At 54.3% G+C, this 27,988-nt stretch overlaps 1 protein-coding gene across 1 annotated transcript; it reads left to right on the top strand.

Annotated features, from left to right (window-relative positions):
- On the top strand, window positions 1–27,456 carry PHGDH (phosphoglycerate dehydrogenase). The gene is made up of 12 exons (XM_041756153.1): window positions 1–286; window positions 5,218–5,369; window positions 7,098–7,163; window positions 10,915–10,969; window positions 11,070–11,168; window positions 18,995–19,127; window positions 19,558–19,706; window positions 21,174–21,326; window positions 23,944–24,076; window positions 25,010–25,140; window positions 26,020–26,257; window positions 27,155–27,456. Exons 1-12 carry the CDS (start codon window positions 149–151, stop codon window positions 27,307–27,309), a joined length of 1,602 nt encoding a protein of 533 aa, XP_041612087.1. The 5' UTR covers window positions 1–148; the 3' UTR covers window positions 27,310–27,456.
- Window positions 27,457–27,988: the final 532 nt, after the last annotated feature.

Genomic DNA, 27,988 nt, shown 5'->3' with positions numbered 1-27,988 from the left:
CTGGAGGCGGTAGCAGCAGAAAGGGGAGAGAGGAGCGGAGCGCGAGGCCGAGATCCTGCCCGGTTCCCGCAGCCCGCCTGCCTGAGCCACGGCTTCTCCCTTGGGTGCTTCTGCCCCGCCAGGGCCTACTCCGAGGCTGACCCCAGCGATGGCCTTCGCAAACCTGCGGAAAGTGCTCATCAGTGACAGCCTGGACCCTTGCTGCCGGCAGATCCTGCAAGATGGAGGGCTGCAGGTGGTGGAGAAGCAGAACCTGAGCAAAGAGGAGCTGATAGCCGAGCTGCAGGTCAGGCGAGCGGGAGGGAGACGAGCGCCACCGAGCTCGGCGGCATCCCCTGCAGAAACCGGCCGGCCGGCCGCGGCGGGGCCAGCGCGCCCCACCCCCACTCCCTGGCCCCGGCCCCGGCCCCGGCCCCGGCCCCGGCCCCGGGCAGTCCCGGGCCTCCCGCGTTTGGGGGCCGGGCAGGGAGGAACGAAGGGCGGCGAGCGGCGGGATGCAAACTTTGCGTGCCGTTTCCCACCGCGAGGTTCAGCTGGCTCCCGTGCGGCGAGCACCGCGAAGTGCAGGCTGCTCCACCGGGCCCGCGGGCTGCACGCGGGATGCCCGCGGCTCCCCAGCGCCTTGGCGGCAGTGCCCGCGGGGGCAGGGGGCGGCAGAGGCTTCCCGCAGGGAGCCCGGGGACCCGCCATCCTCCGGACTACGTCCTGGCTCGGCCTGCGGCTCCAGCTTTCCGTGGGGGGCGCTGGCGGAGCCCCAGCCTGTCTCGTGGCAGCTGGAGAGGCTGCAGCGCAGGCAAGGCGGCCGGGCCAGGGCAGCAAACCCCGTGCCCGCCTCTCGTCTGATGCAAGACTGCCGCGAGCTCTCCCCGCCCCTGGGCCTCCGGGGAGCTCTCGCAGGGAGGGGGCGGGCGGGGGGCGCCCCAGGTCCTTGCACCGCCCACGCGGCCGCCCCGCCACCCGCACTGGGATCCCGGCTTACTTACCTCTTGCCTGCCCGCCTCCCCGCGGGCCTCGACCGCGGGCAGGAATGACCAGCTGCATTAGAACCCGATCCCAAGAGCCCCCGGGAAGTTTCTGTGTCTTAGCAAACCTCTCTCGGGCCAGTTCGTTGTGCTGCAAAGTTGGCGCAATCCACTTCGGATCTTTCCCTACTTTGTTTGTGAGGGTCCTGTGAGGCTGGTTGCCTCGTGCAGCCTTAGGACATTTCTTGCGTGACCTCTTCGCTCTGGCTCCTGCACCCAGCACCCCCCCTTCCAGCTCCCACGACCCCCCGCGGCCCCAGCGCACATGCACCTGTTCCATTTTCTCCCTGGAGGGCCCCTTGAATGAAAAACCACAGAGGCGGCTGCAGTTGCTTTAGCTGTGCTGGAACCACACGGGGCTGGAAACCCACTGCGTTCCCTTGTCTGCCCTGGCACCTGCTGCTGTGTTTCTCCATGAGGCTACCCTCCTACGCCACCGCACCCACGCCCAGTGCTGTATCTGGTTACTTAGAGAGTAAGCCCTGGACTGTCCTGTACTTGGAGAAGCGGCTGACCCGGCCCTGCCTTCAAGAGGCTTGTGGACCAGTCAGGGAGCCTGGCCAGCGCTCCAGGGTTGACCAGATGACACAGTACAGACAAAGCCCCAAGTGAGACCCCCCCAGCAGCCTAGCCTTCCCCTCCGCCTCCGCTGCAAAAGTGGAACAAGATGGGTGCTTAGCCTGAATGGGGTGGGGGACAGGGGCTCGGCATCTGATCCTGGAACACGGTAGGACTGGATGGGAGGCAGGCACCTCACACTTGTCACCTCCTCTTTTGTATGGGTGCTATCAGTGGCCTTGGCTCAGGGCAATGGCCAGAAGGCAGTGCAGTGGCTTCTAGACCAGCCTCTGACCCTCCCTCCGCCAGAGCACCAGGTTGGGATGAGTGGCCTCACTTGGGGCTTTGCAGCTTTCTTGTGGAAATTAGAAATCCTCATTTCTAGGATTTTGAGAGAGGGACGGGGTGGGGGGGGGGTGGTAAAGGCGGAATTGAGAGGAACTGGAGGCCTTTCCTCTAGTGGAGGGGTTCCGAGAAGTTGGGAAGTTGGCTGGGTGGATAGCTGGGATCTGGAGCGGCAATTTGGAGGATATATTAAAGGCACTGAAATCTCCCGGCCGGAGAGGAGGGGTGTTTGTTGGCGACTTGCTGGCGGCCTCGTTGGGCAGTTTGGGAACCCCCAGCCTTCCTGTCTGTCTTTGTAAAACGTTCACGTCAGAATACCAGTTACTCAACCTGGAGAGGCCTCGTGTCCACACTATGTCTTCTTATTCTGGGTGGGGAGGTGTCTGAGTTGGTGGCCCCTGCCCTCTCCCATTAAATCTTTCATATTGACAGAAGTTGGAGCTCATTGCCTGCCCAGGCCCGGCCTCTCTTCCCACTCCTTGGTATTCTGGGCAGGCACAGTTTGCTCTCACTGACTCCATGGTCAGGAAGTACAATTACCCCTGAGAATGGTGCTTTTCAGACTCCACGCAAGTCACAGTACAGTATTGGGGAGCGAAGTGGGTTTAATGGGTCATGATTAGCATTTTAAAAACCAGAATAAGAAATATCAGGGAGCAAAGCAGATAGTTAGACAATCAGTAGTGTGTCGGGAAATTTGTTTCAATTATATGGGCAGTTGTGCTGCCTGTGTAGTTTGTGAGTATAAAATCACAAGTTAAAAGTATGTTCCGTGCTTTCTTAAAACAAAAAAAGATTTTATTTCTTTATTCATGAGAGACACAGGGAGAGGCAGAGACATCGGCAGAGGGAGAAGACATAGGCAGAACTCCATCCGAGGATCCTGTGATCATGACCTGAGTGAAAGGCAGACACTCAACCACTGAGTCACCCGGGTGTCCCCATATATTTCTTACCATAAGTCTTATTCAAAAAAGTTCAGAAAACCCTGGCTTAGAATAGTAAAGCTTCGTGTTCAGAACTCACAAACTCTTAGATCAGGGACTCCTCTTTCGTCAGCAGATCTGACATCTTAAAGAAACCTAATACGCAGGAACCTTTAAATCTTACCACGTATCCGTGGTTTTTTGTTTTTTTTTTTAATTTTTTTTTTATTTATTATTTATGATAGTCACAGAGAGAGAGAGAGAGAGAGAGAGAGGCAGAGACATAGGCAGAGACATAGGCAGAGGGAGAAGCAGGCTCCATGAACCGGGAGCCCAACATGGGATTCGATCCCGGGTCTCCAGGATCGCGCCCTGGGCCAAAGGCAGGCGCTAAACCGCTGCGCCACCCAGGGATCCCCGTATCTGTGGTTTTTAAACTTTGACCACGACCCACGAGAAGAAATTCATTATACATCATAACTCGGTGTATACATACATATGTGTACAATACACACAGTAAAGTTTCATGAAATAATACCCTTGCCATATGTGATACATACATTTTTCTTTGTTTTATTGAATAGCAAAAAAAATAGCTAATAAGCCACATGCTAATAATGCACTTAACTTACTGAGCACATTTCTTATTTTTGGCTCAGAATTTTAAAAAGGTTAAAGAATGGGAAACTTTTCCATGCAAGGGTCCATCTTTTGAAAGTAAGTTCCGGTGCACCTGGGTGGCTCATTCAGTTGAGGGTCTGACTCTTGATTTTAGCTCATGTCCTGATCTCAGGGTTCTGGGACTGAGGGCCCAGTCAGCCTCTGTGCTCAGCAGGGAGTCAGCTTGAGGATTCTCTCTCCCTATGCCTTTCCTCCCACTTGACTGCTCTCTCTCTCTCTCTCTCTCTCTCTCTCAAAAATAAATAAATAAATATTTGAAAAAAAAGTTAGCAAGTTCTCGGTCTTTTGCACTAGGATTTAATTTGCAAAAGTTAAATAGACATTTCTTAAATCAGGTTCTCGCATATTGTGCCAACCGACACCTCCCTGCATTCTCTAGCTGAGCAACAATGACCTGGAGAATTGGACTTTCCTTATGATTTATGTCAGAGGCACCAGCCATGCTAGAATTACCCTCAAGGCCAAGCCTGTCCTCCGTGGGAAAGGAGGCATGTTTGAACTTGAGAAACGTGAATGGCTTTCCACTGCTGAGTTAGCATAGTTTGCTTAGAACAGCCATAAATCCAGCAGAACAGTGGCCTTTTTCCAGCTGTAAGGCAGCTGCAGAGAGCAGTAGACAGCAGAATGGGGGCAGTTTTGAGATTTGCCAAAATGGACTGCAGAGCCCTGGAGAAAAGAAAGTTGTAGTCACGGCACACTGCACTGTGGAAGGGGGAGGATTTGCAAAGGCCTCCAGTTTGCTTAACAGAGAGTAGAGGAGCAGGCATCTTGGAGTGGAGTCTTGGAGGGATGACCTTTGACCGGAGTAGGGGATGGTACCCAGGAGTGCAGGGGTGTTGAGGAGTCACAGAGATAGGCCGCCAGTAGATGCGATCAATAGGTGCTGGTTGGATATCTCAATCGGTGATGCAATTGAATGAAGTGGGGGTAGTGGAAGGTGTTAAGCGACCTTGAAGGCTGGTGGGCCCTGGCCATGTAGGATGTAGGACCAGGGTCTGTTGAAGGGGAGTCTCCAAAGGCAGATGCTGTACCTGGGTCAGGTGAGCTCTGAATGAACATCTGTACTGGTCTGACTGGAGACTCTTCAGACTTCCTGGCTTCAAAGAAAGCTGGTCTGAGGGACAGACACCACCCTTGTGGGAAAAGTGTGGAGAGACTACAGGATAACAATCCTGAGGGAGAGCCCTCCATGGTGAAGGCTGTGCCTGTGGAAGTCTGGTAGTGCCGTTTCTGTGCTTGTCCTGGGGCCTGCAAGCACGAAGTGGGTGGACTGCTGGAGAGCATGCAGCCACCCCTGTGGGAGGCAGATTCCTAAGGTTTGGGGAGGGTGCTGGTGGCCTTGGAGAAAGCACTTGAGGAGGCCAGATTCTTGGGGCCCAGTGGAGGAGGTGATGGCCTCTGAGGAGGGCCAGAGAGCATGTCCATTGCTCTCTCTATCACTTCTCACTTCCTCCTCACACACTCAAGGCAGCCAAACCTCCGAATCCTAGCTCATGGGGGATGCAGCTTGGATTTGACCCCAGGCCTGCCTGATGGCAGACCCTTTAGGATGCATATGCTGTCTGCTTCTTTTCTCTGCACACATACATCCGAAGTCGGCAGCATGCAGGAACTCCCACTCGGGCAGAATGGGTGCAAGGCGGTCTTGAAGACCGGCTGTGGACCTACAGTGTCTTCTGCCCCAGGACTGTGATGGCCTCATCGTCCGCTCGGCCACCAAGGTGACTGCTGACGTCATCAACGCGGCAGAGAAGCTCCAGGTAGTGGGCAGGGCTGGCACAGGCGTGGACAATGTGGACCTGGAGGCTGCAACCAGGAAGGGCATTCTGGTCATGAAGTAAGTCGCGAAGCCCCCGGGGGTGGGTGTAGGGGCTCACCACGAGTGGGGAGGGGGACACTTGGGTTAGTGAAGACCGGGTCAGAGTAAGAAGGGCTCCCACGAGGATGCCTGGTCCAGGCGGAGTCCAGACAGTCGGGTCTCGCTCACGGCATCCTGGTTCCCCAGGTTTTTGAGGAGGAGGCGGTCCTTGTGATCTCAAATCACTGGACAAACCCACCCCACAGACATCTGCGCTGCAGCCTGGTTGGGGAATTAGAAGAATGTTTGTTAGTGAATCCACCTGCATCCCCTGTTCCAGGGATACCCCTCCCCTTCCGCTGCTGTGTCTGGAGCAGGGTTTTCCTTAGCTCTGCTTTGCTTTGTGCCCTGTGCAGATGCACAGCCTTTGCTAGTTGAGCGGCTCTACATCCTTTCCTTTCCTCACTGCCCTCGTCCTTCAGCAGTCAGGGTCGCAGTTTCTCTTTCACACTCCAGGGCCAAGAAGGGAAGGGTGAGGGCTGTTTTTGCAGAAACTCAGAGCAGAGGTTGTGACTGCATGCCAGGGCTGGGCCACACATTCCTGGCTCCCGGCTGGCCCTTAGATGATGTGGCCAGGTCATTGTTGCCCACTTCTTCGTCCTCAAGCCTTCTCCCTTCTCTCAGGAAATTCAGCGTCCCCAAAAATTTCCCCTCCCTTCTCTCCTCTTATGGAGCATGGGTGAACTGACCAGTCATCTGACTGAGGTCAACATCCAACCGAAGAAATGTTAAATGGTAACCCGTCCTACATTCTTCCCCTGGACACAGAGGCAGAGCCCTCAGCCCTGCACCCCTTCCTACATCCTAGCATAGCCTGTTCGCAGGGTTAGGCAGGAAGCTCGGTAGAAAGACAAACTCTGAGAATCCTTTACTCTTGACGTTTTTGGGGGGGATAAGATCTCTTGCCTTTTCCTCCTTGTAACTTTCATTTCCAGAAATGAAAAGATCCAAAAAAAGAAAGAAAAAAAAAAGGTAAACATGTGTGTTAATAAACAGTTCAAAAACCAGAAAAAAAAAAAAAAAGAGTGAGAGAGCCTTTGAAAAAAGAAAAATAGATTCGTGGATTTTAGCTCTGTTCTCCTTTCTGTGAAATGGGCAGAGTCAGCATGGCCCTAGTCAACATGGCCCTGTGCATTAAGGTGTGAGGAAGCGTTCTCACTTTGGAACTTGTTGAGAGATAGGAGAAGTCAAACAGGTGAAGATAAAAATCCTAGCTTTGTCACTGATAGAGGCTGGGCTGGGCAACTAGGTGAAGGTGTGTAGGCAGTGGGCCGACGTGAGTTTGATGGGCTTGCTCACGCATCTTCTGCACAGCCTCAGTAAGATCAATGGCATAGAGTAGCGGGAATCTGTGGTTTCGGTGGGCAGGTGGATCCTGAAACAAGACGGAAGAGAAATGCTGAGCCACCCACATATCTCCCCATCAAATGAGACACTTCTCTGCCTTGGGAGAAGGGAGTTTGGGTAGGAGGCCAAGTGTGTTTCTCTAACTGAAGTCCCTCCATGTGAAACATGCAGCCAGGGTTTAGGGCAGGTGTCCATCAGAGAGCCCAGGTTGGAGGTCTGCGGGTTGGGGGTTGGACTTAAGAGCAGGTGAGCAGAGGGGGCAGGAGCCTGAGCACACTTCACTCACGGCCTTCTCTTGGGACAGGAGTGGGCATATGGGCTCTGGACGCACTGACATCCCCTCTCCTCTTCCATCTGTAGCACCCCCAATGGGAACAGCCTGAGTGCTGCAGAGCTCACCTGCGGGATGATCATGTGCCTGGCCAGGTAAGTCCATCTTCTCAGCAGAGCCAGCCTCTTCTGTGTCCATGATTACGACTCCCCAAATAACGTGTTCTGAAGAAGGGTAGAAACGCTTCAGCCTGACACTGTGCAGACAGCCGAGAATTTTCGAGGACACCCATCTTTATGGGACATTCAATACACTGGTCCTGGCACACAAAGGTCAGACAGCTTCTCACAAATGAGTGGGGGCGGGGAGGGGTGCTGCTTTCGGCATGGCTGCTCCTTACCTGGGAGCAGGCTCACCGAGAAAATGATTATGTGCCATCTTCCTCTCCTCCTTGGTCATTTCCTGTGTCCACGCCATCCTCTGGCTTCTTGCACCTCCAGGCCTCACAAATATGGTTTCTGCTCCCTGGAATATCCTTCTCCATCATCATTTCTTTTCTGAGTCGTTCCAGTACTTTATTACACTCGTTATTAAAAATACAACTTCACACAGGTTATAAAATAGAGGGAACACGCAACATTTTTATTTAGTTCAGAACATTATTGAGTGAATTAATGCCAAAATGTAGCAACCTCCATGCCTCAGAGACTTCTCATACCGCAGAGGTTCCCAGACTTTGCTGCACATTGATAACATCTTGGATCTTGAAACAATCCTAATGCCTGACTTGCACCCCAGAAATTCTGATTTCATTGGTATGAGATGAAATTTGGCATAGGGATTTTTTAACAAAATTTTTATTTTAGGAGTTTTAGATATAAAGAAAAGTCATAAAGATAGAAGGTCCCACATATGTCATACCCAGTCTTCCGTATTATTCACATCATACGTTAGTATGGTGCATTGGTCACAATCAATGAACCAATGTTGAAATATCAATACATAACTTTCAACTGAAGTCTTCCCCATCATCTTTATCCAGATAACTCTTGTTCTTCAAGATTAAGCTCGAGTATTAGTCCCTCACTGACTGTTCTGACCCCGGGCTTACCTCTGTCACTAACCTTTCAGATCTTTATTGTGATAGGATGGAGTAAGAACTCCTCTGGGATCCCTGTGCCAACCTGTGGATTCTAAACACAAGGGAACCACCCAACACAAGGGAACTCAAGTGGGGAAGTGTCTTGCTCTTCCAGCAGGAACTCTGGGGGTGTGGGGCTCTTGAGTAGAGGGCACAGCCTAAGAACCACCGGATGTGGCACAGAATGTACATGAGTCTTACTGTATTGGGTAGAAAATGACGGCATTGAGCACTGCTGTCGAGTAGGCAATTCAGGCACCTGTGTGGCCAGTGGGGAGGGCGAGGGGCCGGTGGACAGGGCAGGGAGTTCACTAGGTCCCTTCACACAGCCTGGGATGCTTAAACCAGGGGACCCAGGCAGCCAGGGCTCTTTCTCTCTCTACTCAGGCCTGAAGCTTCTGGGGCCAAGAAATTACTGTTTTCCCCTCTGGAGACCTGTTCTCCCTCCTGCTGGGACGGGGTCTGAAGGAGCTGACCTTTGTTCTGATGCTCCCCAAGATTTCTACCTGAGCTCTTAAGTCTTCACTGCCACTCACTGGCCAATGAAGAGAGGAGAGGAGACTGGAGAAAGCAAAGAGCATGGGCAGCGTGCACAGCAGACGGGACCCAGCCAGGACGGGGTCCGGGAGCTGGCTGTCTGGATCTCCCACAACATCTGGGCTGGACGTATTTCTCACAGAGAAGCCCGATGCCCTGGTTTCACTTGAGCTATTAAATTCAGTGCTGGTTTTGGTTTTGTTTTTGAGTTAGGGACTGATCTGTCACCTTTCTATCTATTTAATTCTCTCATTGGTTTTCCGGAGGTGGAAGGAAAGGCTTGGGAACCAGAAATAATTTTTCTCCTATTGCAGGACCAGCTTTGTTTAATAGAGTAGATAAAGTGGAATGATTTCAAGACAGCGGCCCATTTCCAACCTCTTACCCAATGACCTCACTCATCAAAGATGCATCAAAACTAAGAAACAAGCACCCTATTGAGGAGGAATGGAGTCTCCCACACCTTCTGGTGTGTCTGCTCAGACTGCTTTTTCAGCAGCAACAGCAGAGTGGGAGTTCTGGACAGAAGGTTGAGAGCATTGAGCAATGTGGGTGGAGAGGGGGCCTGCATGGGCCTCACAGTGGTGGACTTTGAACTCACAGCAGGGGCTCCTGAGGTCTAGGAGCAGAACAATGACACAGAAAGAAAGAGGAGAATGCAACCTGCTTTGAAGTCATCTCTCCCACCTTACCTTCTCTTTCTCTAAGTCAGGATGGCTACCATTCAGTTCCTGGGATGCCCCTCCCCCACATCATGGTCCTCCCCAAACTGGCCCAGTGGGGACCCCAAAGTACTAAAGCCTGGAGAGGATCCCTGAGCGGCCTGCTATCCTGTGCCCCACAGTGCCACATGCAGCTCTCTTAGATGGCACCATGGGGCCAGGAGGGCCAAGAGCAGGACGTGAGCCAGACCTGAGAGGAGCCGGGTGGGCTCTGTCTCACTTGGTCAGGGGCAGGTGAGCAGGCTAGCCTTGCTGAGAAGGGGGCATTTCCTCAAGGCAAGTCATTGTCCTTGCGACATTTCTGAAACGAGGACCCTCTACTGAGGATGATGCACCAGAGCAGCCCATCATCCGGTGATGGAGCTTCTTCCCCAGGAGGCTTGTTACTGAGGCTTTGGGAGTTTGCCCATGAGATCCCAGGAGCACAGATCCCCCATCAGCTGGACTCGCAGATGGAAGCATGTCCTGGCGATGTGTAGACATGAGAGAAAGCTTTTATAAGAACTCAGCGATGGAGCTACAGGGACATTATGTTGGAGTCTCTCCCTCTTACGCACGCCCGGGCACACACACACACACACACACACACACACACACCCCACTCTGAGTTTTGTGGCCTGCAGGAAAGACTGCACTTAAATACGGAGGAGGCTCACTGCTGGGAATGTTCTTTGAGTCCATTCAACTACTTCCGATGGGGGGATGTCCTGCAAGATGTTGAGTCGCCAGTTGTCTCCACGCAGTTGTTGTGAGCATTATGCGCTAAAGCATCTCCAAGCATGTCTCATGGAGTGTCTAAAATAGAGCATGGACTCCTTAAACATTTTAAACATTGTTTCCTGTCTCCCGGATTCTCTTCCAGAGAAGCCTGGGTGACCACATCCCATATGACATAATCTTGTCCTCTCACCTCTGACTCTGCCCTAACTGCCTCTGTCCCTTCCAGAAACATGTGGAGACTCAGACCCCCCACCCCCCGTGTTAACCAATCAGAGGAGAGAGGCTTGGTTGGGGGTGGTTTGGAGAAGAGGTGGTATGGACTATAGCATCCCCTCCCCCCCTTCCAGTGCAGCCTGAGACTGCTGGGGTTTCAGGAACTCTCGAGGAAGGGGAAATACCCAGCTGTCTGCTGATACGGTGGAAAGTGTAGGTTGCAGGCTTGGATGAAAGAGGAAAATGAAAATCCTTGAACTTCTGGAGCACTGGATGTTCTCAGAGCCCGAGTACCCCCATTTTGTTATCCCTGAGAACCGTGGAGGATTGGTGCTTGCTTTCTACATCCTTGCCACTCAGCAGTTAACTGACTCTCAGACTCCCAGCTGGGAACAGAAATCCTGGGGCTCCCACATCAGGTGTGCCTGACAGGTTTTCCTCTGCTCTGCTCCGGGTCTCTGTACCCAGCCTGAGCCTGGTTCGCCCTGGGAATGACTGACTGACAGAGAGGGTGGCTGTGCAGACCTCACATCACCTCCCATGTGGGCCCACTGAACCTGTCTGTCCTTGCAGGCACATCCCCCAGGCGACAGCTTCCATGAAGGACGGCAAGTGGGAAAGGAAGAAGGTGAGCGGCCAGTCCTGCCTCGTCCCTCCCAGCTCGGCGCCCGAGGCCTCACTCCTGGGGCTTACTCTGGCCACTTTGCCTCTTGCTTGTTTGGTTGCAGTTCATGGGAACAGAGCTAAATGGGAAGATCCTGGGAATTCTTGGCCTGGGCAGAATTGGGAGAGAGGTGGCCACTCGAATGCAGTCCTTTGGGATGAAGGTAAGAGGTTGGTGAGGCCCTTTGGTGTGGGGCTCCCTGCAGCAGTTTTGAGAGAGGCAGGTTTGCTTGAGAAAAGGTAAAGGCTTTTTCCTAGGACGGGCTGACCCTCCTTGAGAGCCTCTAACGAAGTAGGCGGTGTAGCCGGGGAGGGCAGGGATGTTGGCCTGCCATTCTGGACACCTGAACTCAGAGTCCGGGCATCCTTGGTGGAGGTCCCTCAGCTCTGGGGCAGTAATTGCCTTGAGTCCCAGCAGAACAGAGGGGCTCGTATCCCTGTGCTGCTTCTCCTCTGCTGCCGCAGGGCTCTTTGTTTTGCTGTGTCTGTTGCCTGTGATGATTCAGAAAGACAGGAGCACATGTGGAGCCTTATAGCAGAGCCGTTATCCATCCGCCTTCTGGCTCCACTCCACAGTCAGAAGAGATGGCAAGATGATTGTGCAAATGCCGTGACACGATGTTAATCCCGTGGTGGCTGGAGCACCTCACGCATTTCTCAGAAATTCTCCCTGACCCCTGTTTCCCTCCAGGACCCTGCTTTACCCTATTCTGGGAACTCAGTGGTTCTTCTGGTCAGGGGAAGGCTGTCATCGAGAGTAGTGCCACACCTGAGGCCAAGCCAGGAGACCTTGCAGAGCGGTGGCCCCAGAGCCATGGGAGGGGACCTGTAGGGGCGGGTGACAGGGTGGCTAGGGGTGCTAGCAGAACTCCTTGTTCACTCCTCGTGCCCTCTCTGCCGTGGGGGGGATGATATATTCAAACTGCCGCCAGGAAGGCTTTCGTTAAACATTAAAAAAAAAAGGCAGTTTTGACAATCAGATCATTTCTAGAAAACTTTACATGGAGCTGCTCTGGCATTTCCCTTCTCTTTCCTTCTTCCTCCCTTTCTCTTTGTCCCCTCAGCTTCGTAGAGTTAAAGGGAACCCTACGGATTAACCCTTAATTTTTATATTGATGTCAGGAGTTTGTGAATTTTTGCTGAGGCCTCCAGCAATGGAAGGTAAACAGGAGGGCATCCCATTACACCACGCGGAACATCTTCCTCTCCCTCCTGTCCTTATTCCCCCACACACTTATTTACATCAGCCAGACATCTTTCCTAAGCCTCCGCACGTTTCTCTAGATCCCGGAGAGGGGGCTGTGGCCCAGCAGGATCCACTGATCATGAGAACAAACCAAAGCCAGTCCCTCCTGTGCAGGGCTGGCCAGGTGCCCTGTGCTGCAAGGAGAGCTTTCTCTTCCTCTTCTGTGAGGGATTAAAGTAAAGGCTTAGCTCACCTGGAATTCTGATCCTCTAACGCCTCATTGATGAGCACCTCATTGATGAGACAGAGACTTGGGGACAGGCTGTTTGGCCCAGCTGCTCTTCTGTTAAGTTCCCTCCCCTTCCCCACAGCACCACAGCTCACTGGACTCTGCTTGCTCAGGAGCCTTCATTATCAAGGACTTGAGACTTTGGGGGAGTGACTTACCCAGACAAAAACCCCCACCTCGTTTGCTGAGTAAGGGACTTGATCAGTAAGCTTCTGTGCTCAGCTACTCAGCTGCTGCCAGGCTGCTCCCGAGAGGCTTGGAGGGATATGGATTCTGAGCATCTCAGTGGAAGTGGCTGACACCCCTCAGACATGTGTTTGATCAGAAATGTCTAGAAACTGTTCATGAATGTCCTTCTGTGTGTCCAGGCATACCTCGCACGACACGCCCGAATTTCCAGCGTGACTTTGAGGGTTTGCATGCTTTTGTATGTTGCAGCATGGCACTGCTCCCCTCGGGGGTTCTTCTGTCTGGATATCTCTGGCCGGTCCCTGTAGACTATCCTGCTTCTGGGACATGATCTTTATAAACCGCTGAAACACACCTTGAAACGGTCACCCGCCCCTGCCCTTGCCAGCAGCCCTGGTCATTTTGCAGTGGCCCAAGTGGCCTTTGTTCATGCTCAGGGCTCACTTTGACTGCGCTTCCTAACTGATACCTAGGTCCAGATGAATTTTGCCTCGGGGCAGACAGATTATGGACCTGCATCATCCAAAGCTCCTCAGTTGGTATTTGAACAGGTGGGGAAGCAAGATTTTCGAAGCGCAAGGAGGGAAGATTCTAAAACAGGCTGTGAAAAAAAGAGTTTATCAGCATCCAGTCAGGAAACCATGATCAGTGTTCACTAAGCACAAGTTGTTTTAAATTGGCCTTGTCCTCTCTTTAGAAACCAATATTAAACCGATCGTCATGGACATCCTTAGGGGTCTTATACCTGGATGATTTAAAATTGTATTTTAGTCATGTAATAGGTGAAGGGATTTTCACAAAAATTGAAATATAGATCCTCATCTCCTTGTTTACTACCCCAATCCTGGTCTCCTCCCAGTTACCTGTGAGGTAACATCAGTTTGTTGTGTAATATCTCGGACTTTTTTCTGTGCATTTATGTGGAACACATAGAGTTCTTTCCCATTGTGTGTGTGTAGGGGGGGTCAATGCCTATAGAAAATACAATACTGTACATGGTGGTAAAACGTAGTTCTTGGAATAAATAAATTTACCCTATTTGTAAACTCTTCCATGGGGTTCTGTTGTGTGGACGAATTGCTTTTATTTGGCTTCTTCCTCAAGGACAGATGTTTAGATTGTTTGGAAATGTGGACTTAGTGAGACATTGGTGAGATCTTCCCTGACTCCCTTGGGGTTAAGATGGAGACTGTAATCTTGGTGCGAAGGCTTAGTAACAGGTTGAAGGAAAGCTCCATCTCAGTCTGAAGGGAGATGGTACAGGATGATGCAGGGCTATGCCTTATCCATCCTTCTCATCAGCGGTCTGGGTGATAGGAAGCAGGGGGACGTGATTAATTCTTAAGACTGTGGAATCATATCCTAAATGATGTGAGAAGGCTCGCAAGGTTGGGCATCCTACTAAGAGGTTGAGCTAAGATACCTACCAGGACGCTCTATATGGGCCCCTAAAGCAACCAAACACATTTGGATGTAGAGGTGTTGTTAAAACGCTTTTCTAGAGGAGGGGACCTTGGGTTGACAGAAAAGCAGTGTGGTTCACAGTGGCATGGCTAATAGAAAAGGTAATGTGACTTTTGGTAGCATCAAAAGAAGTATGACTTCCAGCACAGGGACGGTGACATTCCTTATGGTCTGTACTTCCTAACGAAGAATTGAAAGCACTGGGGTCACAGCCCCGTCATGACTTGGGAGGCCATCAACTAGCTCTTCTATAGAAGAGTCATGCTCTCCAAGGAGTGGATCCAAGGAGGACCAGTAGGTACAAGCCATAGGGGACAGAGCTCCAGCCAGAGCTGGCCCCAAATGGAATGGAGAGAGTTAGTCTCCCACTACTGCAGATACTCAACATGAGACTGGTTAAGCACTTGGCCAGTATGTGAGGACGAGGTGTGAGCATGGGCAGAGAGGTAGAAGCAGATGGCCTTTAAAGCTGTGATATCTCTGAGCACCCATCGCCCATAGGCTACGAGTTTCTGTATCTGCGGAATGGTCTTTAGCAGGGAGTTTTTTGTGTGATCATAGGAAATAGAGTAAAATTATTAAGGACTGTGGTTTGTTACAGTAACTCGTGGGCACACTGTAAGTAAAGACAGAGTGGGACCAGAAGGCATAGGGCACCCTGAGTAGTTCTGGTTGGGTGGCTCGGGCAGTGCTGCAAAGCACGGGAAGATGATTTTGATCACCCCTTCCTTCCCTGGTCCTGGGATGTCCCCTGGGCTATAACCTGTCCCCTAGGCTGTTAGTCACTAATTAGGCTGGGTAACTAACATCCAACCCTTCCAGAACATCGTGATTTAAGAGTTGACCCCTTTGTGTCACAGGAGCAATCAACAGAGTCCCTCTTGTGCTCAGACGTTGGGTAGGGACTGCCCCCTTTCCTTTCCCGTCCTTTCTTTGTCACTATCTGCTCACTCAGGGAAGCGGGGATCCTAGACCTTAGCTCTGCTAGGGAGCTCAGCCACCTGGCTTCCCACAGCACCTGGCGGGGGCGGTGTGTGTTGGGGAGAGAAAGCCCACCTAGGCCCCCATCCCAACCAGACAGGCCTGGAGAGGAATCTTCACGTGCCACCTGAGCTACCTGACTTGCTCTGAGCCACATGGCACAGATGTGGGTGTCAGAATCATTCTGGCCATCTGCAGCCTGCTGGTTGTGTGAGTCATCTGAGTCTGATGCTCCATGGTGTTCTTTCTGCCTGAAGCTTTTTCTCAACCCATTTGCTGAACATGTTATGTTGTACACTCTGGAGACACAACTCATTCATGCCAGCATGCCCGCTAGAGTGTTAGCAGGCCAAGCCAGCCAAGAACTGAGCCTTGCACTCGCTTACCAAGGTTTCCTGTGAGGAACAGGCCAGGATCTCCTAACAGTTTCTTGGTGGCCCGTGTTGTGATGAATCTGAAGTTATCCCAGAGGGATGGACATTGAACCTGAGGCACCAGATGTCACCAATTCTCTCAGGCCCAGCTAATGCTTACTGAGGTCTACTGTGTCAGAGACTGTGCTTGCAGTGACCCCTGCAGGGTCAACATTCTTATTCCAGGTTTACAGACAAGGAACCTGAGGCCCAGGAAGGTTATATGATATGTTTGAGATAATAGGACTGGTAAATGGTGGAGTCCAGCTAGAGCTCCAGGTCTCCTGACTTCCAATCTAGTACGCTTTGTCTTGCATCACCACCACTGTCTTCATGCCTGATCCAGGTGAGTTAGACGGTCTCTGCTCTGTCACTGTGCTCGCCCTTCCTCGGGATGAAATCTCCTCAGGATGCTCCTAGCTCAGTCTGGTAACTGGAATTCCTACTGCACTAGAGTACTGATTTTTTTACATTCTTCCCAGAGCCTCAAGTTCTGGGAAGGTGCCTTAGGGACATGGGGATGGGACCCTAGAGAGAGAGAGTAAGTGGTAGGGCTCTGGGCCTTCACCTCTGTAGCTCTGATCGTTTTTTATAGTGGGTTTCTGAGTAAGATGTCATTGTGTGAAGGGAAGAGAGTTCTCATCTTCAGCCAGAAGAATTAGCTGTGAGGCAGTAGGAGGATGTGATGCTTAGGCTCCTTTATTGGAACCCCTTCACCGTGAAAGCCTCCTTGCTCTCAGGCATCCACTGTTCACCCAGAGGCCCAGGGGAGGTGTAGTCATCCTCACAAGGCTGCCTTCTATGACACCAGCTAGGACGTGGCTCTGTAGCGCCACTTGAAAAGCTGGGGTTCCCCTGCTCCCCAGCTTTAGGAGCCTGTCCTGAGGCTGGGATTCAGGTGGAGAACCCCTTGGTGGGTCTCCCTAAAGCTCCTCCATAGGGTAGTCTTCAGAGGGTACATACCTGGAAGTGTTGCAACTTGTGAGTATCGGGACATCTGACCCTTTCCAGGGTGCGTTAGGACCCTACTCAGACATTGTTCCCCTGGGCCCAACGATATACTCTTTCGACTCCCCGCAACGTGGTCTCCTGGTGTAAGAATCCCAGCTCCTAGCCGTGTTCAGCTGCCATCTGCCCTGGGTCTCCCGAGTGAAAACTGAAAACCGTTTTCTCAGCCGAATTCTGCCCTGCAGTTGTCTGCAGCCGAACAAGAGAAAGACACCTGAGTCAGACCCTGCTGACCGCTGTGGAGGATGCGGGTCCCCTCCTTCCCCGTCTGCTCCCCACCAGCTGCAGGCACCCAGCACAGGGGCACTAGGCCCGGCTCCTCCCACTGGACCCTTCCTCCCAGCGCTCCATGCTGCTTCTGGACTCCCGAGAGCCCCAAGCCCCAGAGTGGCGGGAGCTCGCCTCCATCGGGGTCAGCTTTGTGACCTCTGCTGGTGGTCCCCGTCCTGCCCCGCTCACGTGAACGAAGTACATCTGGATTATAGATGAACAGGGCCCTTGTTCCAGGCAGCCCCTGAGCTGGCAGACAAAGAGCACTTGTAAGGGATCCTCTCTCCTCCCCTGGACGCTGCTTGTTCCCCCGGAAACGAGTAGGTTACAGCTGAGGGGGGAATGACCACTGGGGCTGGTGGTTGTGAGCTTTCAATCCTACAGCCTCTCCCAAAAAACTCCCCCTTGGCTTTGCTTCTTCCACAGGCTGATGATGAAAAATGTGATCTGAAACTTGTTCCTCATTCATGACCATGTCAGTCTCTTCTCTGCAAGGGCGGAATTTGTTACATAGGAATCCTCTTTGCCAGTATTTTCGAGATGACTCTTCTGTTTCCCCCAAGGAAATTCATGATGAGCAGGGGAAGCATTACAAAGCACAGGAAAGCATAAAGGAGAACAAAAATGAGTTCCACCACACAGATGATGACGGTTTCAAGTATTAGGCCTTCTGTTCTGTTTGTTACCTTTTGTTCAGTGCCAGGCCACCTCTGAACATTCTAGGGTTCGCCCCTAACATTTCAGGGTTAAGAGAACTGTCTTTTCAAGGAATATTGAATTACTGAGTGTTGGAGCAGGCGATGACTTTGAAATCATCCACCCAGCTCCTTCACTTAGTACTGAGGACCCAGGTCCAGGTCTCCTGGGTCAGCGTCCGTCTCTTGGCTCCTGCAGCTGCGTCCTGCCTTCTTGAGGACACGGATGCCTTTGAGATTGTTAAGGCTCCTACGCCTCTTTCCCCCAGTGGGTGCTGCAGCCCCGGCCAAGCCGAAGGAGGGAGCCGCGGCAGGCCTCCCGGGGTGACCAGACAGAAAGTGGATTATGTCCTGCTGTGTCAAGAGGTGGCTGCGTCCTGGTGGTTGTGGATTCTTCAAATCCCTGCTGCTGGTGCTGGCTTGATCACCTTTAGAGGCTTGCCCTTGCTGAGGAGATGTGTGACTGGTGCCCGAGACTGTTCTGATACAGGACATGTTTCCATCGACTCTACCCGGTTGCTCAGGTGGGGCTGTGAGCCCCCTGACCTCACCCCACCTTAGAAGGGTGGGCACCAGGGGTGCAGGCTTCCAAATCCAGACTTTCTTCTTATCCACACTCGACCATCTGCCAACCTTGTGACCTTGGTTGAATCATTTCACCTCTCTGCCTTAGTTTCCTCGTTGGTAAATCGGGGCAGGCAGGGATCTGCCCAGAGGAAGGTTCTTTCTGGGACCTTTGCCTTCTATGGTGCCTTGGTGCCTCCTTGTTTCTCCTCCTGATCCTCGCTCCCTATTCCCCGTCACTCCTGCCCTGTTGAAAGGATCCGTCCTCAGTCATTGAGGCCTCTGTGTGGTGAGTCACCCAGTTAGGCCTTCCGAGACTAGATGCATTTGGAGCCTTCTTAAAAGGCACTTCAGGATGGGACCAAACCTTGCCCGCTGGGGGGTCAGCACTCCTCCCCAGCGACCGGTCTTGGTCTCCTTGCCTGCCCTGCTCTGCACCGCTGCCCCAACCTACTTCTTTCTCAGTCTGTGCAAGAGTCAGGGCCCCTGCCTGTTCTCTGGCCCTGAGGGTCCGTGGCTGTGGCCAGCCTGTCCTCTCTCGCCTGGTTATACCCTGCTAGTGTAGTGTGTCTCTGCTCCCCACGTGGCTGTCCTGCCTCTCCTGGGTTCCCTGTTTGCTAAGGGTTCTGAGCTCCCCCTTATCCAACCTCACACACGCACATGTGCACACACGCACACACACGCTGCTCTTGCATCTGTTCATGGTTAAGAGCTCGGAGGTAAACAAACTCCCTTCACACTCTGGGCCAGCCCCTCCTAAATTGAGAGCCCCACTTTGTTCAGCTCTAAAGTAGAATAGTATCAACCCTTGTTGTATTACCGTATTTGGACAGACTTAGCAGTAGTACTTGGTAAATGGCCTCCATCATAATAATACCAGTACTAATAAGGAACAGTGACATTTGCTCGTCTCTCTCTCATTTCTGACCAGACTGTAGGGTACGACCCCATCATTGCGCCAGAGGTCTCGGCCTCCTTTGGTGTCCAGCAGCTGCCCCTGGAGGAGATCTGGCCTCTCTGTGACTTTATCACTGTGCACACACCTCTGCTGCCCTCCACCACAGGTATGTGCGTCCCTGCCTGTGGGTCGGCCACGGAAGCCACAGACCAGAGGAGGGTGGGCCCTCGAGCATGGAGTGATGCTCTGCTAGCTGATCCTGCATCACACGGAGGAGGGATGAGCTAGCTGGAAATGCATGGCTCGACACGTACGACCCGTGACCCCATGGTGTTTGCTGGGGCCACTGCTGTCCTTTCTGGTTCCGGGACTTACTCAAAACACTAGGATCTCAGGGACTCTAGGATGTTTCTGGACTGAGTTTGGTCTAAATCCACAACAGGGCCTTTGCCCCCGAGCCTGTGAGAAGGGAGAGCTGAGACCAGAGAGGCTGTCGGCGTGTGGGGAAGGAGCTGGTATGAGGCAGGGAGGGCTGCTGGCACTGGTGCTGGGGTCCCGGGCAGCGGTGCCGCAGGAAAGCCCTTCCCTCCTTGCAGGCCTGCTGAACGACAGCACCTTTGCCCAGTGCAAGAAGGGGGTGCGCGTGGTGAACTGCGCTCGGGGAGGGATCGTGGACGAGGGGGCCCTGCTCCGGGCCCTGCACTCTGGCCAGTGTGCTGGTGCCGCGCTGGACGTGTTTACAGAGGTGAGTGCCTGGTGGAGGAGAGGAGCGGTGAGCAGAGGGGCCCAGGACCGGGAAAGCCCAGTGTGCAAGAAGAAGGTCTTTGCCTTAAGGAGGCCTCCACGGCACTCAGGAGGAATTATGTTGCCAAGAATAACGCTTTTGTGGTTTGGGGAGCCCTCCGGAGTGCGGTGCACAGGCCGCCGTGTGGTCTTTGCAAAACTCAGATTTTAAATAGGACCCAGTTCCTGGTCCCAGGCTCCCTGGGCTGCTGTCCTGTTGATGACTGCAGGGAGGACCGTGCAGCACATCCCTTATGAGGCTGAGGGTTTGCAGCAGAGAGAGAGCATTTGGGGCGGGGTTTAAGGTCTCTTAATTATTGACCGAGGTCTCTGATGAAATGAATCCTGTTGCCAAAAAGACATTCTGCCCAGTGTCTGTTGGCTTTCCTTTCCTTCGTGTCTTCTGGGGAGGGAGGGCAGCCTGAGGCGAATGGCCAGAAGGGGTCCCCTCTGCCCTGGGGGCTGCTCTCCCCCAGTCTCTCTGTAGGAGCCAGAGACCCCGTCGTTGCTCGCCCGAGGCCACCCCCCCTTCCCCCAGAGGAATGACGGACGGTGCATTTCCACTGGACTCCAGCATCACAGATCCAGGGCAAAGAGCAGGGATTTTGGCTTAGGCACTGGAGGTTGCTGGTTATCTGCGGTGGGGCCCTGGCACGGCCCCGGCCCTCTCTGAGCACTGTGTTGCCCTCACTGTGTATTCCCTGTCCTGAGCACACAGGGTTTATACTCCTGGTCATCTTTCACAACTAGATGGTAAGCTTCTGGAAGGCAGACGTGCGCCTGGCCCTCTTTGTACTGACGTTCCCTGATCAGCACCTTCCCCTGCCTGTCTCTGGCCTTCTCGTGGCACCTGCTACCAAGTGCACAGCACTCACAGGCCCAGGTGGCCAGACAAGAGGCCTGAGAGACATTCCCAAGGGCAATACATTGTGCTCAGTGAGCAGAGGGGGTGGGCAGAGGTGCCCAGGTGGACCACCTGTCATGGTAAGAGCCAGGATGGGACAGCTGTGCAGAGGGCCTGGAAGTGCTGCAAGGATTCAGGAGCGAGGGGGAGCTCGAGGGAAAAACCAGTAACAAACAGTAGCTTCACTGGCTGAGAACCTCCTATATTACTGGGGTGCAGTCTGCACGACAGTGTTTTGTTCTGGGTAGTATTCACCCATTTTATAGATGGAGAAACCGAGGCTCAGAGAGGTGGAGTTTTCTCCAAAGGCACATAGGTCTAAGCAGGGGAGCCGAGATGTGCATCCCATCCTTAGCCCTGTCCACTCTGCTGTTGAGAGGTGTTGACAAGGAACCCGGCTGTTGAAACCAGAGACAGAAGGCATAGAACCTTCTAGCAGAACCAGAGTAGAAGGCATCCTCGGCCCCACGCCTCTCCTCCAGCCTCCCTGGGCAGCCGACCGAGAGGTTGTCTCTCTCTGGGCAGGAGCCGCCACGGGACCGAGCCTTGGTGGACCATGAGCGCGTCATCAGCTGCCCCCACCTGGGCGCCAGCACCAAGGAGGCCCAGAGCCGCTGCGGGGAAGAGATCGCCATCCAGTTTGTGGACATGGTGAAGGGGAAATCTCTGGCAGGCGTCGTAAGTATGGCCAAGTGGGCCAGGGGCCGGGAGGTCGGGGGAGGAGCCGAGGCCCGGGAGGGCGGGTGGTGTCCGGTTTGGGGCATGCTGACAGCTCTGGTGAGCAGTGGTGTGTTGACCAGATTCAGCCCTGGGGGCAGAAGATAAGGCCTCCTCTGGAGCCAGGCTTCTGGGTGGGGCGGCGGGAGCCCCCCCCCCCCATCCCTAGCTTTACTAGTTGCAGCCTGGTTGCAGGGAGGCGGCTCGGCCCTGCAGTATTGTAGCCTTGGTGCAGAGATTGTGGCTCTTCCCAGGGTCCGGGCTCAAGAGAAAGGCTCCTTTGTTCTCCACATGCTTTGAGAATGAAGGAGCGTGGCCTGGGCGATGCTGGACACCGTGGGGATGGCGGGTGGGGTCTGGGGCTGGTCCTTGACCTTCCTGGCTGACCCTCGGCATGGGGATTTTCATTGCTGAGGACAGAGCAGTAGCAGGAAAGACACAGGGTGCTTTGTTCAGCCTGCCAGGCCTGGTGTGATAGCCCAGCTCTCCGGGCCACCCTGCCGGCTACACCCCGAGAAGGTAGGGGAGCCAGCTACTCCCCTGAAGGACCCACAGGACGGCGCTCAACCACAACACGTGGCCCGTCCACCTGTGCCTCTCCCTTCTCTATTCTGTATCTCGTGGCTCCTCAGTGTCGGGGACACTTTCTCACTCCCTCTGCACATCTCTCTTCTGAGCAGCTCTCCCCGGGTGACGTGCTGGGACCCAGGCCATTGCCAGCCAGTCAAGGCTGGACCTGTCCCTCTGCAGCCCTTTGCTGGGCAGTCCTCTGCCCTCACTGTTGCAGCCCTCATGGGTTACCATGGAGTCCGAAGGTGGTGGTGGCAGTCTAGGCCTTTTCATGAAGGGGGCTCCTTACCACTGGCTCCATCAAATGGAAGCACAGACTGTTCCCATCTTTTACCAGAAGTAAACTCTCTTGGTTAAAGGCCTTCAACTGGGGCAGTTTTAGAAAGAAAGACAGTTGTGTCACACGGGAAGTCCCTCCCTAATTCTTCTCTGCATCTTCTCCCGGTTTGGTTGTCACGTTAGACACAGACTCACATTAGGGTCGGGTTGGTGCTTAATGGCGCCTGCCTCTTAGAGCCCTCCTGTTTGTTCTCTAGACCTCCCATGAGCATCCCCGAGTCCACAGGTGCTGCCCACAGGTGCTGCCCGGAGGACACTTGCCTCCAGCAGCTGCAGGCTCAGCCCAGCCCACTGGCCCATGGCCCTTCATCTCTGCTGCCAGCACTGGCCTTCCTTCCTCCCGCCTCCTGGTTCGCGCTGGTCCTTTCTGTATCCTGTTGGAGAGGAGCAGAGGAGCCCTACCACAGGAGCCCCCAAGCCAGGCTGCCTGCCTCCTTGGCCATTTCCAACACCAGCAGCCTGTTTGATTTATATCACACCCCAGGTTTCGAATTAAATCCTTCTTAGATTCCTTGGTTTTCTTTACAGTTTGACTCACAAAAATGACCAACGCTTCATTCAGAGCCAGACCATCTTGAACCACAAAATGGAATTGAAATTGTGACCCGGGACAAGCTGGCTTTGTTATCAAGCCCCTGTTGGGACAGTCCCGCCGTCCAGACCCTACCCTAGACTTACAGCTTTAGGAGGAAATGTGGCTTTTGTCTCCTTTAGCTGCCTGGCAGGCCTCCTGGTTGACTCCACATGGGCCAAGTTTTGAAGAGTGATAGGATCATTAAGAGTATGTGAATCCAGTGACACCTGGGTGGCTCAGTGGTTGAGCTTCAGCCTTTAGCTCAGGGCGTAATCCGGTCCGGGATTGAGTCCCAATTCAGGTTGCCTGCGAGGAGCCTGTTTCTCCCACTGTCTGTGTCTTTGCCTGTATCTGTGCCTCTCATGAATGAATAATTAATTAATTAAAAATATGTGAAACCAGCTTTGCAAATTGTGATATTTGGTCAAAGTGATTAATGACAGTATAAACACTCACTTTCTTCTTTTCCTAAACTTTTATTTATTTATTTGACAGAGAGAGAGAACCAGTGCTGAGGAAGTGCAGAGGGCGGGAGAGAGAGAGAAGCAGACTCCCGGCTGAGTAGGAAGCTGATGTAGGGCTCAGTCCCCAGGACTCAGAGATCATGACCTGAGCAAAAGACAGTCCCTTAACCGCCTGAGCCACCCAGGCACCCCCACTTTCTTTTTTAATTGAGGTGTAAAGTAAAAGTGAAGGCGTCTTGGAGCGACCTACCCCTCTAGGTCCCAGTGATCTGTGACTCCCCACACATTTTAAGTCAAAGACCACCTTCCTATTGTGGTGTCCAGACCCATCATCTCAGGAAAAACCGGTCTCCTGCGTAAGGGGTGAGGTGGGCACAGTTTTTGGGGATAGGGTGCAGAGAAATGCCTTTTTCTCCCTTCTGGCAATTTTGTGCTCTTTTCTGGCTCTACAGCTCTCCCAAGCTGAAGGCACAAGTCTTGTGGTGGCTAATGGAAGTTGTCTCCACGCTCCCCGCCCCAGGCACCCGAAACGAGGACAGCCCTGTGCCTTCTGCTCCCCACTGTGGAGCTGTGCTCAGGAGCCCTACCCTGCCTCGTGCTGACCTCAGCTCTGCTTCCCCGTTCTGTGCAGGTGAATGCCCAGGCCCTTACCAGTGCCTTCTCTCCACACACCAAGCCTTGGATTGGTCTCGCAGAAGCTTTGGGGGCGCTGATGCAAGCCTGGGCTGGATCCCCCAAAGGGACCATCCAGGTGGTAACACAGGGTGAGTTGGGGACGCTGCAGAAGGAGGGAAGAGGGTTGTGTCTGTAGCAGGTCCCAGACAGCGAGGGGCTGGGAAAGGACTGGACATAGCTCTTGTGACGCCAAGTCCCCTGTTCTGTCTGCATAGGGCTCACTCGCTACCCAGTGGGGACAGAGGGGACGGTCCAGAAAATACTAAGAAATATGTGTGATTTTCACAAGTCACGATTGTGTAGTATTCTTAAGATGCACGTGTTCTGCATGCAAGAGAAACCTCCATGAGAGACAGTTTCGTGGGAGAGGCAGTAGGATTGGGGGAGGGAGTCCCAGCTTAAGCGACAGGATCTTGATTCTGGGTTTGACCCTGTTGCTTGCCTGCTGTGAGATTTCCCTTTGTCTGAACCTGGGTTCTTCACGTATAAAGTGAGAGTCGGGGCGGGTGTGCCAGATAGGGTGGTGGGACAGGGTGTGCCCCGTGACACAGTAAGGTGGGTCCTGAGGCGAGCTGACGGTCCCCGGAGCATTGGTCAGCTGGGGGTGGGAGCAAAGAGAGTGGCCTCGGTCTCCCTTTGTGTCTATGCAGGCTCCGGCCACTTTCCCAGTGGGCCCAGCCGTAGGCATATGTAGCTGAGAGACTGCGCAGGGCTCTAGTTCCTACACCCTGCAGAGGCTGGTCCTCCTCATGGCCCGTTGAGCATCTGCTCACGTGGGAAGAGCTTGGGGGTGGTTAGACCCGGGCACTGCTAGAAATAGGGGAGGTCAGAGCTGCGGGATCCCCAGAGGACGCAAGGCAGGGAACTGGGTGCCTTCCAGAGGGAAGCGGAGCTTCGCCCGCAGGCTGGGGCTTGGGCCCCGGGCAGTGAGGAGTCCCTGACCCAAAGCTGGGTGTCAGTGCCCGGCCGGCTCCTGTGCTGCTCAACAAACAGCAACCTTACTGTAGGTTCTCTGTCCCCAGGAACATCCCTGAAGAACGCTGGCAACTGCCTAAGCGCTGCAGTCATTGTCGGCCTCCTAAAGGACACTTCCAGTCAGGCGGATGTGAACTTGGTGAACGCCAGGCTGCTGGTGCAAGAGGCCGGGCTCAGTGTGCGTGGCCCCCGAACCCGCTCCTTTCCTGTCCGCCCCGCCCCCCCTCCCTCCCTTTGCAGAGCCTGCTCGCCCCCTGCTCCTGGAGTGGGAGCCCGGGGCAGGTCCCGCGGTTGACACCGTCCGCCTGTGACTGTGCCGGGCAGCCCGAACCTCTCCGTCCGTGAAGCGGGAGTACTGCCTTCCTCCGAGCTTGCTATGAGTGAACTAATACCCCTGCAGGTGCTCTGTGCAGGCGGCCCTGTGCACGGCAGGCGGCGCGGCGCCCCCACTGCACAGCTGAGGAACACAGAGCCGGGCTGTACCGGCGCAAGCTGGGGGTCGCCCAGCACGCTCGCCTCTGGCTCCATCCCGTGCTCCTTTCGCCAAGGCACCCAGTTTCTTGATCTGCTTGCCAGTTCTGGAAGCTCCGGCATAGCTGCTTAGCGCCTGCAGCCGCCGCGCCTCCCCTTTGGTGCCTTCCCCTCTGCTTCCCTTGTTAGATCACAGTCTGCGTCTCAGCCGGTGGCAGCTGGCAGGGGCAGTGGGCAGCGGAGCTCCCGTGACTCCCCTCCTCTGCTCCCCGCTGCACTGGGCCACTGATCTGCCGGGGAAGCGGTGACCGGAGGGGCCGCTGCCCCCTTCCTCCTCCTCCCAGCTCGCAGCCTTCACCTGGACCCGCAGATCTCTCCTGCCCGTCCTTGGGGAGGGCGTTGACTGTCCCGGGAGTGAAGGCTCAGGGACCCAGGCAGAGCCCTGGGCCCTCTCCTCCAGCCTCAGTGGCTGAGCCTGTCGGCCAGGCTGGCGCTCCGCAAAGCGGCTGTTCTGTTCGGTGGACACGGAGGGGCGATGCCATGCAGCTGGGAGGCATAACTGTGCGTCGTCGCCTTCTCCCTGCAGGTAACCACCTCCCACAACCCCGCTGTGCCCGGGGAACAGGGCTGTGGGGAATGCCTGTTGACCGTGGCCCTAGCAGGTGCCCCCTACCAGGCGGCCGGCTGGGTGCAGGGCACGACACCTGTGCTGCGCGCACTCAACGGAGCTGTCTTCAGACCGGAAGTGCCTCTGCGCAGGGGCCTGCCCCTGCTCCTGTTCCGGGCTCAGCCGTCTCATCCTGAGATGCTGCCCACCATGATTGGTGAGGAGGGGTCTCGTAGGGCTTGCCCGCGTCCTTGAAGCTGTGTGTGTGTGTGTGTGTGTGTGTGGCGGGGGGGGGGGTCCTCTCCAGGGATTGGGCTTCATGGACCTTTGCTTCCTTTAGTCCCACCCCATCCCTCAGCACATTTCTGTAGCATACAGAAGATCTGTCCTGCCCGTTTCCAGAACATTTGGGAAATGGATACAGAGTTCAGAGGGCAAGCGCCTCTCTCCCGTGTCAGAGCCCCGCGGCAGAGTTAGAGCCCCAGAGTCCCTATTAGCCGGCCTGCTCACCATGTCCAGCACACGGTGTGCACCTGCCTGCAGGGCTGTGTCTCAGAACTCCGAGCCTTTGAGTGCAGGTTTCTTTCTTCTGACTGCAGGCCCTGGGGGCCAGCCTGACTGCAACAAAGCATGTTGGGGCGTGTGCTCCAGCAGCTGGGGGCATCTTGAACCCGCCTCAGGACCCTGGCACCGGCCCACTGGGAGTTTCGGAGCACTTCCGGGCTTGGCGGTTGTGTCTACAGACCTCGAAAGGCCTAATTTCACCATCCTTGCCAACTGACCAAAGGAACTTTCCCCTGTTTTTCTCCTTTGCTCTTGGTCTGGATAAATCTGATGACCGGCATGGCAGGAGATTGCTCTAGCAATTTGTGGCTGGCTCATTCCTTCCCTACCTTGCACGATGGTCAGGGGATTCCTAAAGGGTCTCTGAGTAGTGAGGGAAGCTGGGCAGATGCCCTGTTCTTCCATCTCTTAGCTCTTTGTTTCTGACACCATCACCCTCCACTGCAACTTTGATCACAGAGGTCCACGGGTTCCGACCCCATTCTCAGCCTCTTTTTCTCCTTCCCCCCCTGCCTTGTGCCAATCAGCGGTTTTCCCGTCTACTTCCCAGGGCTCCTGGCAGAGGCAGGGGTGCAGCTGCTGTCCTACCAGACCTCGGTGGTGTCAGATGGGGAGACCTGGCACGTGATGGGCATCTCTTCCCTGCTGCCCAGCCTGGAAGCATGGAAGCAACATGTGACTGAGGCTTTCCAGTTCCTCTTCTAAGCTCTGGGGGGCCTTTCTGAAGAAACCTGGCCTCTGGGATCCAGAGAGAGGAGGTCCACATTCCTCAGGCTGACACTGCTTCCTCTGCAGACCTTGGCTGACCCCTACAGTGAAGTGAGAAGCAGCCAATAAAGAGCCTAGGCCCAATCTCCCTGTGTGTCTCTGTTATTACCCTGAGGAGCCACCAGGGGGGAGCCGTGGGCCGAGTTTTGGGCAGCAGGGAGGGTAGGTGGTGTGGAGGGAGGTGGGGGTGGGCAAAGTGCCTGCCTGGCTGTGTGCTCAGAAGAGGGATCCCTCTCCTGTCTGTCTCTCAGATTATCCAGAGGCATTTTTACAGGAAGTCACCTCGGTATGTCAGATCCCTTCCATCTGGGAATATACATGCACATTAATAAACATGCCAGCAAACATGCACAGCACTACGTGCCAGGGAGCAGGGTGGGTGATTTGCCCAAGAGGAGGGCTAAAACCCAGACCTTTGGCACAGCGGTCCCCATTCGGTGGGAGGGACAGCACACAGAGGCCGCTGGGTGTGGTGGGGTGTGTGTGAGTTCGGTTCAGTCTGGAGGAGTGATTTAAGCTGAGGGTGGTATCTGATGTTTGGAAGGATCCCTGAGGGAGACAAGGTGCGTTAAGGGGTCAAGCATGGGAGTAGTTGCCTGTTTCACAAAGCCAGCTC

This window comes from Vulpes lagopus, chromosome 5 (genome assembly GCF_018345385.1).
Source record: "Vulpes lagopus strain Blue_001 chromosome 5, ASM1834538v1, whole genome shotgun sequence".
In the NCBI taxonomy this organism is placed as follows: domain Eukaryota; kingdom Metazoa; phylum Chordata; class Mammalia; order Carnivora; family Canidae; genus Vulpes; species Vulpes lagopus.
The sequence above is the reverse complement of the archived record's forward strand: the minus strand, read 5'-3'. Positions and strand labels throughout refer to the sequence as shown.

Excerpts from the sequence above, each read along its gene's own strand:
- PHGDH (XM_041756153.1), top strand. The coding sequence starts at position 149 with ATGGCCTTCGCAAACCTGCGGAAAGTGCTCATCAGTGACAGCCTGGAC. Across the intron at positions 5,370-7,097 it reads AAGGGCATTCTGGTCATGAA|CACCCCCAATGGGAACAGCC; the intron begins GTAAGTCGCGAA and ends TTCCATCTGTAG. Across the intron at positions 11,169-18,994 it reads TGCAGTCCTTTGGGATGAAG|ACTGTAGGGTACGACCCCAT; the intron begins GTAAGAGGTTGG and ends ATTTCTGACCAG.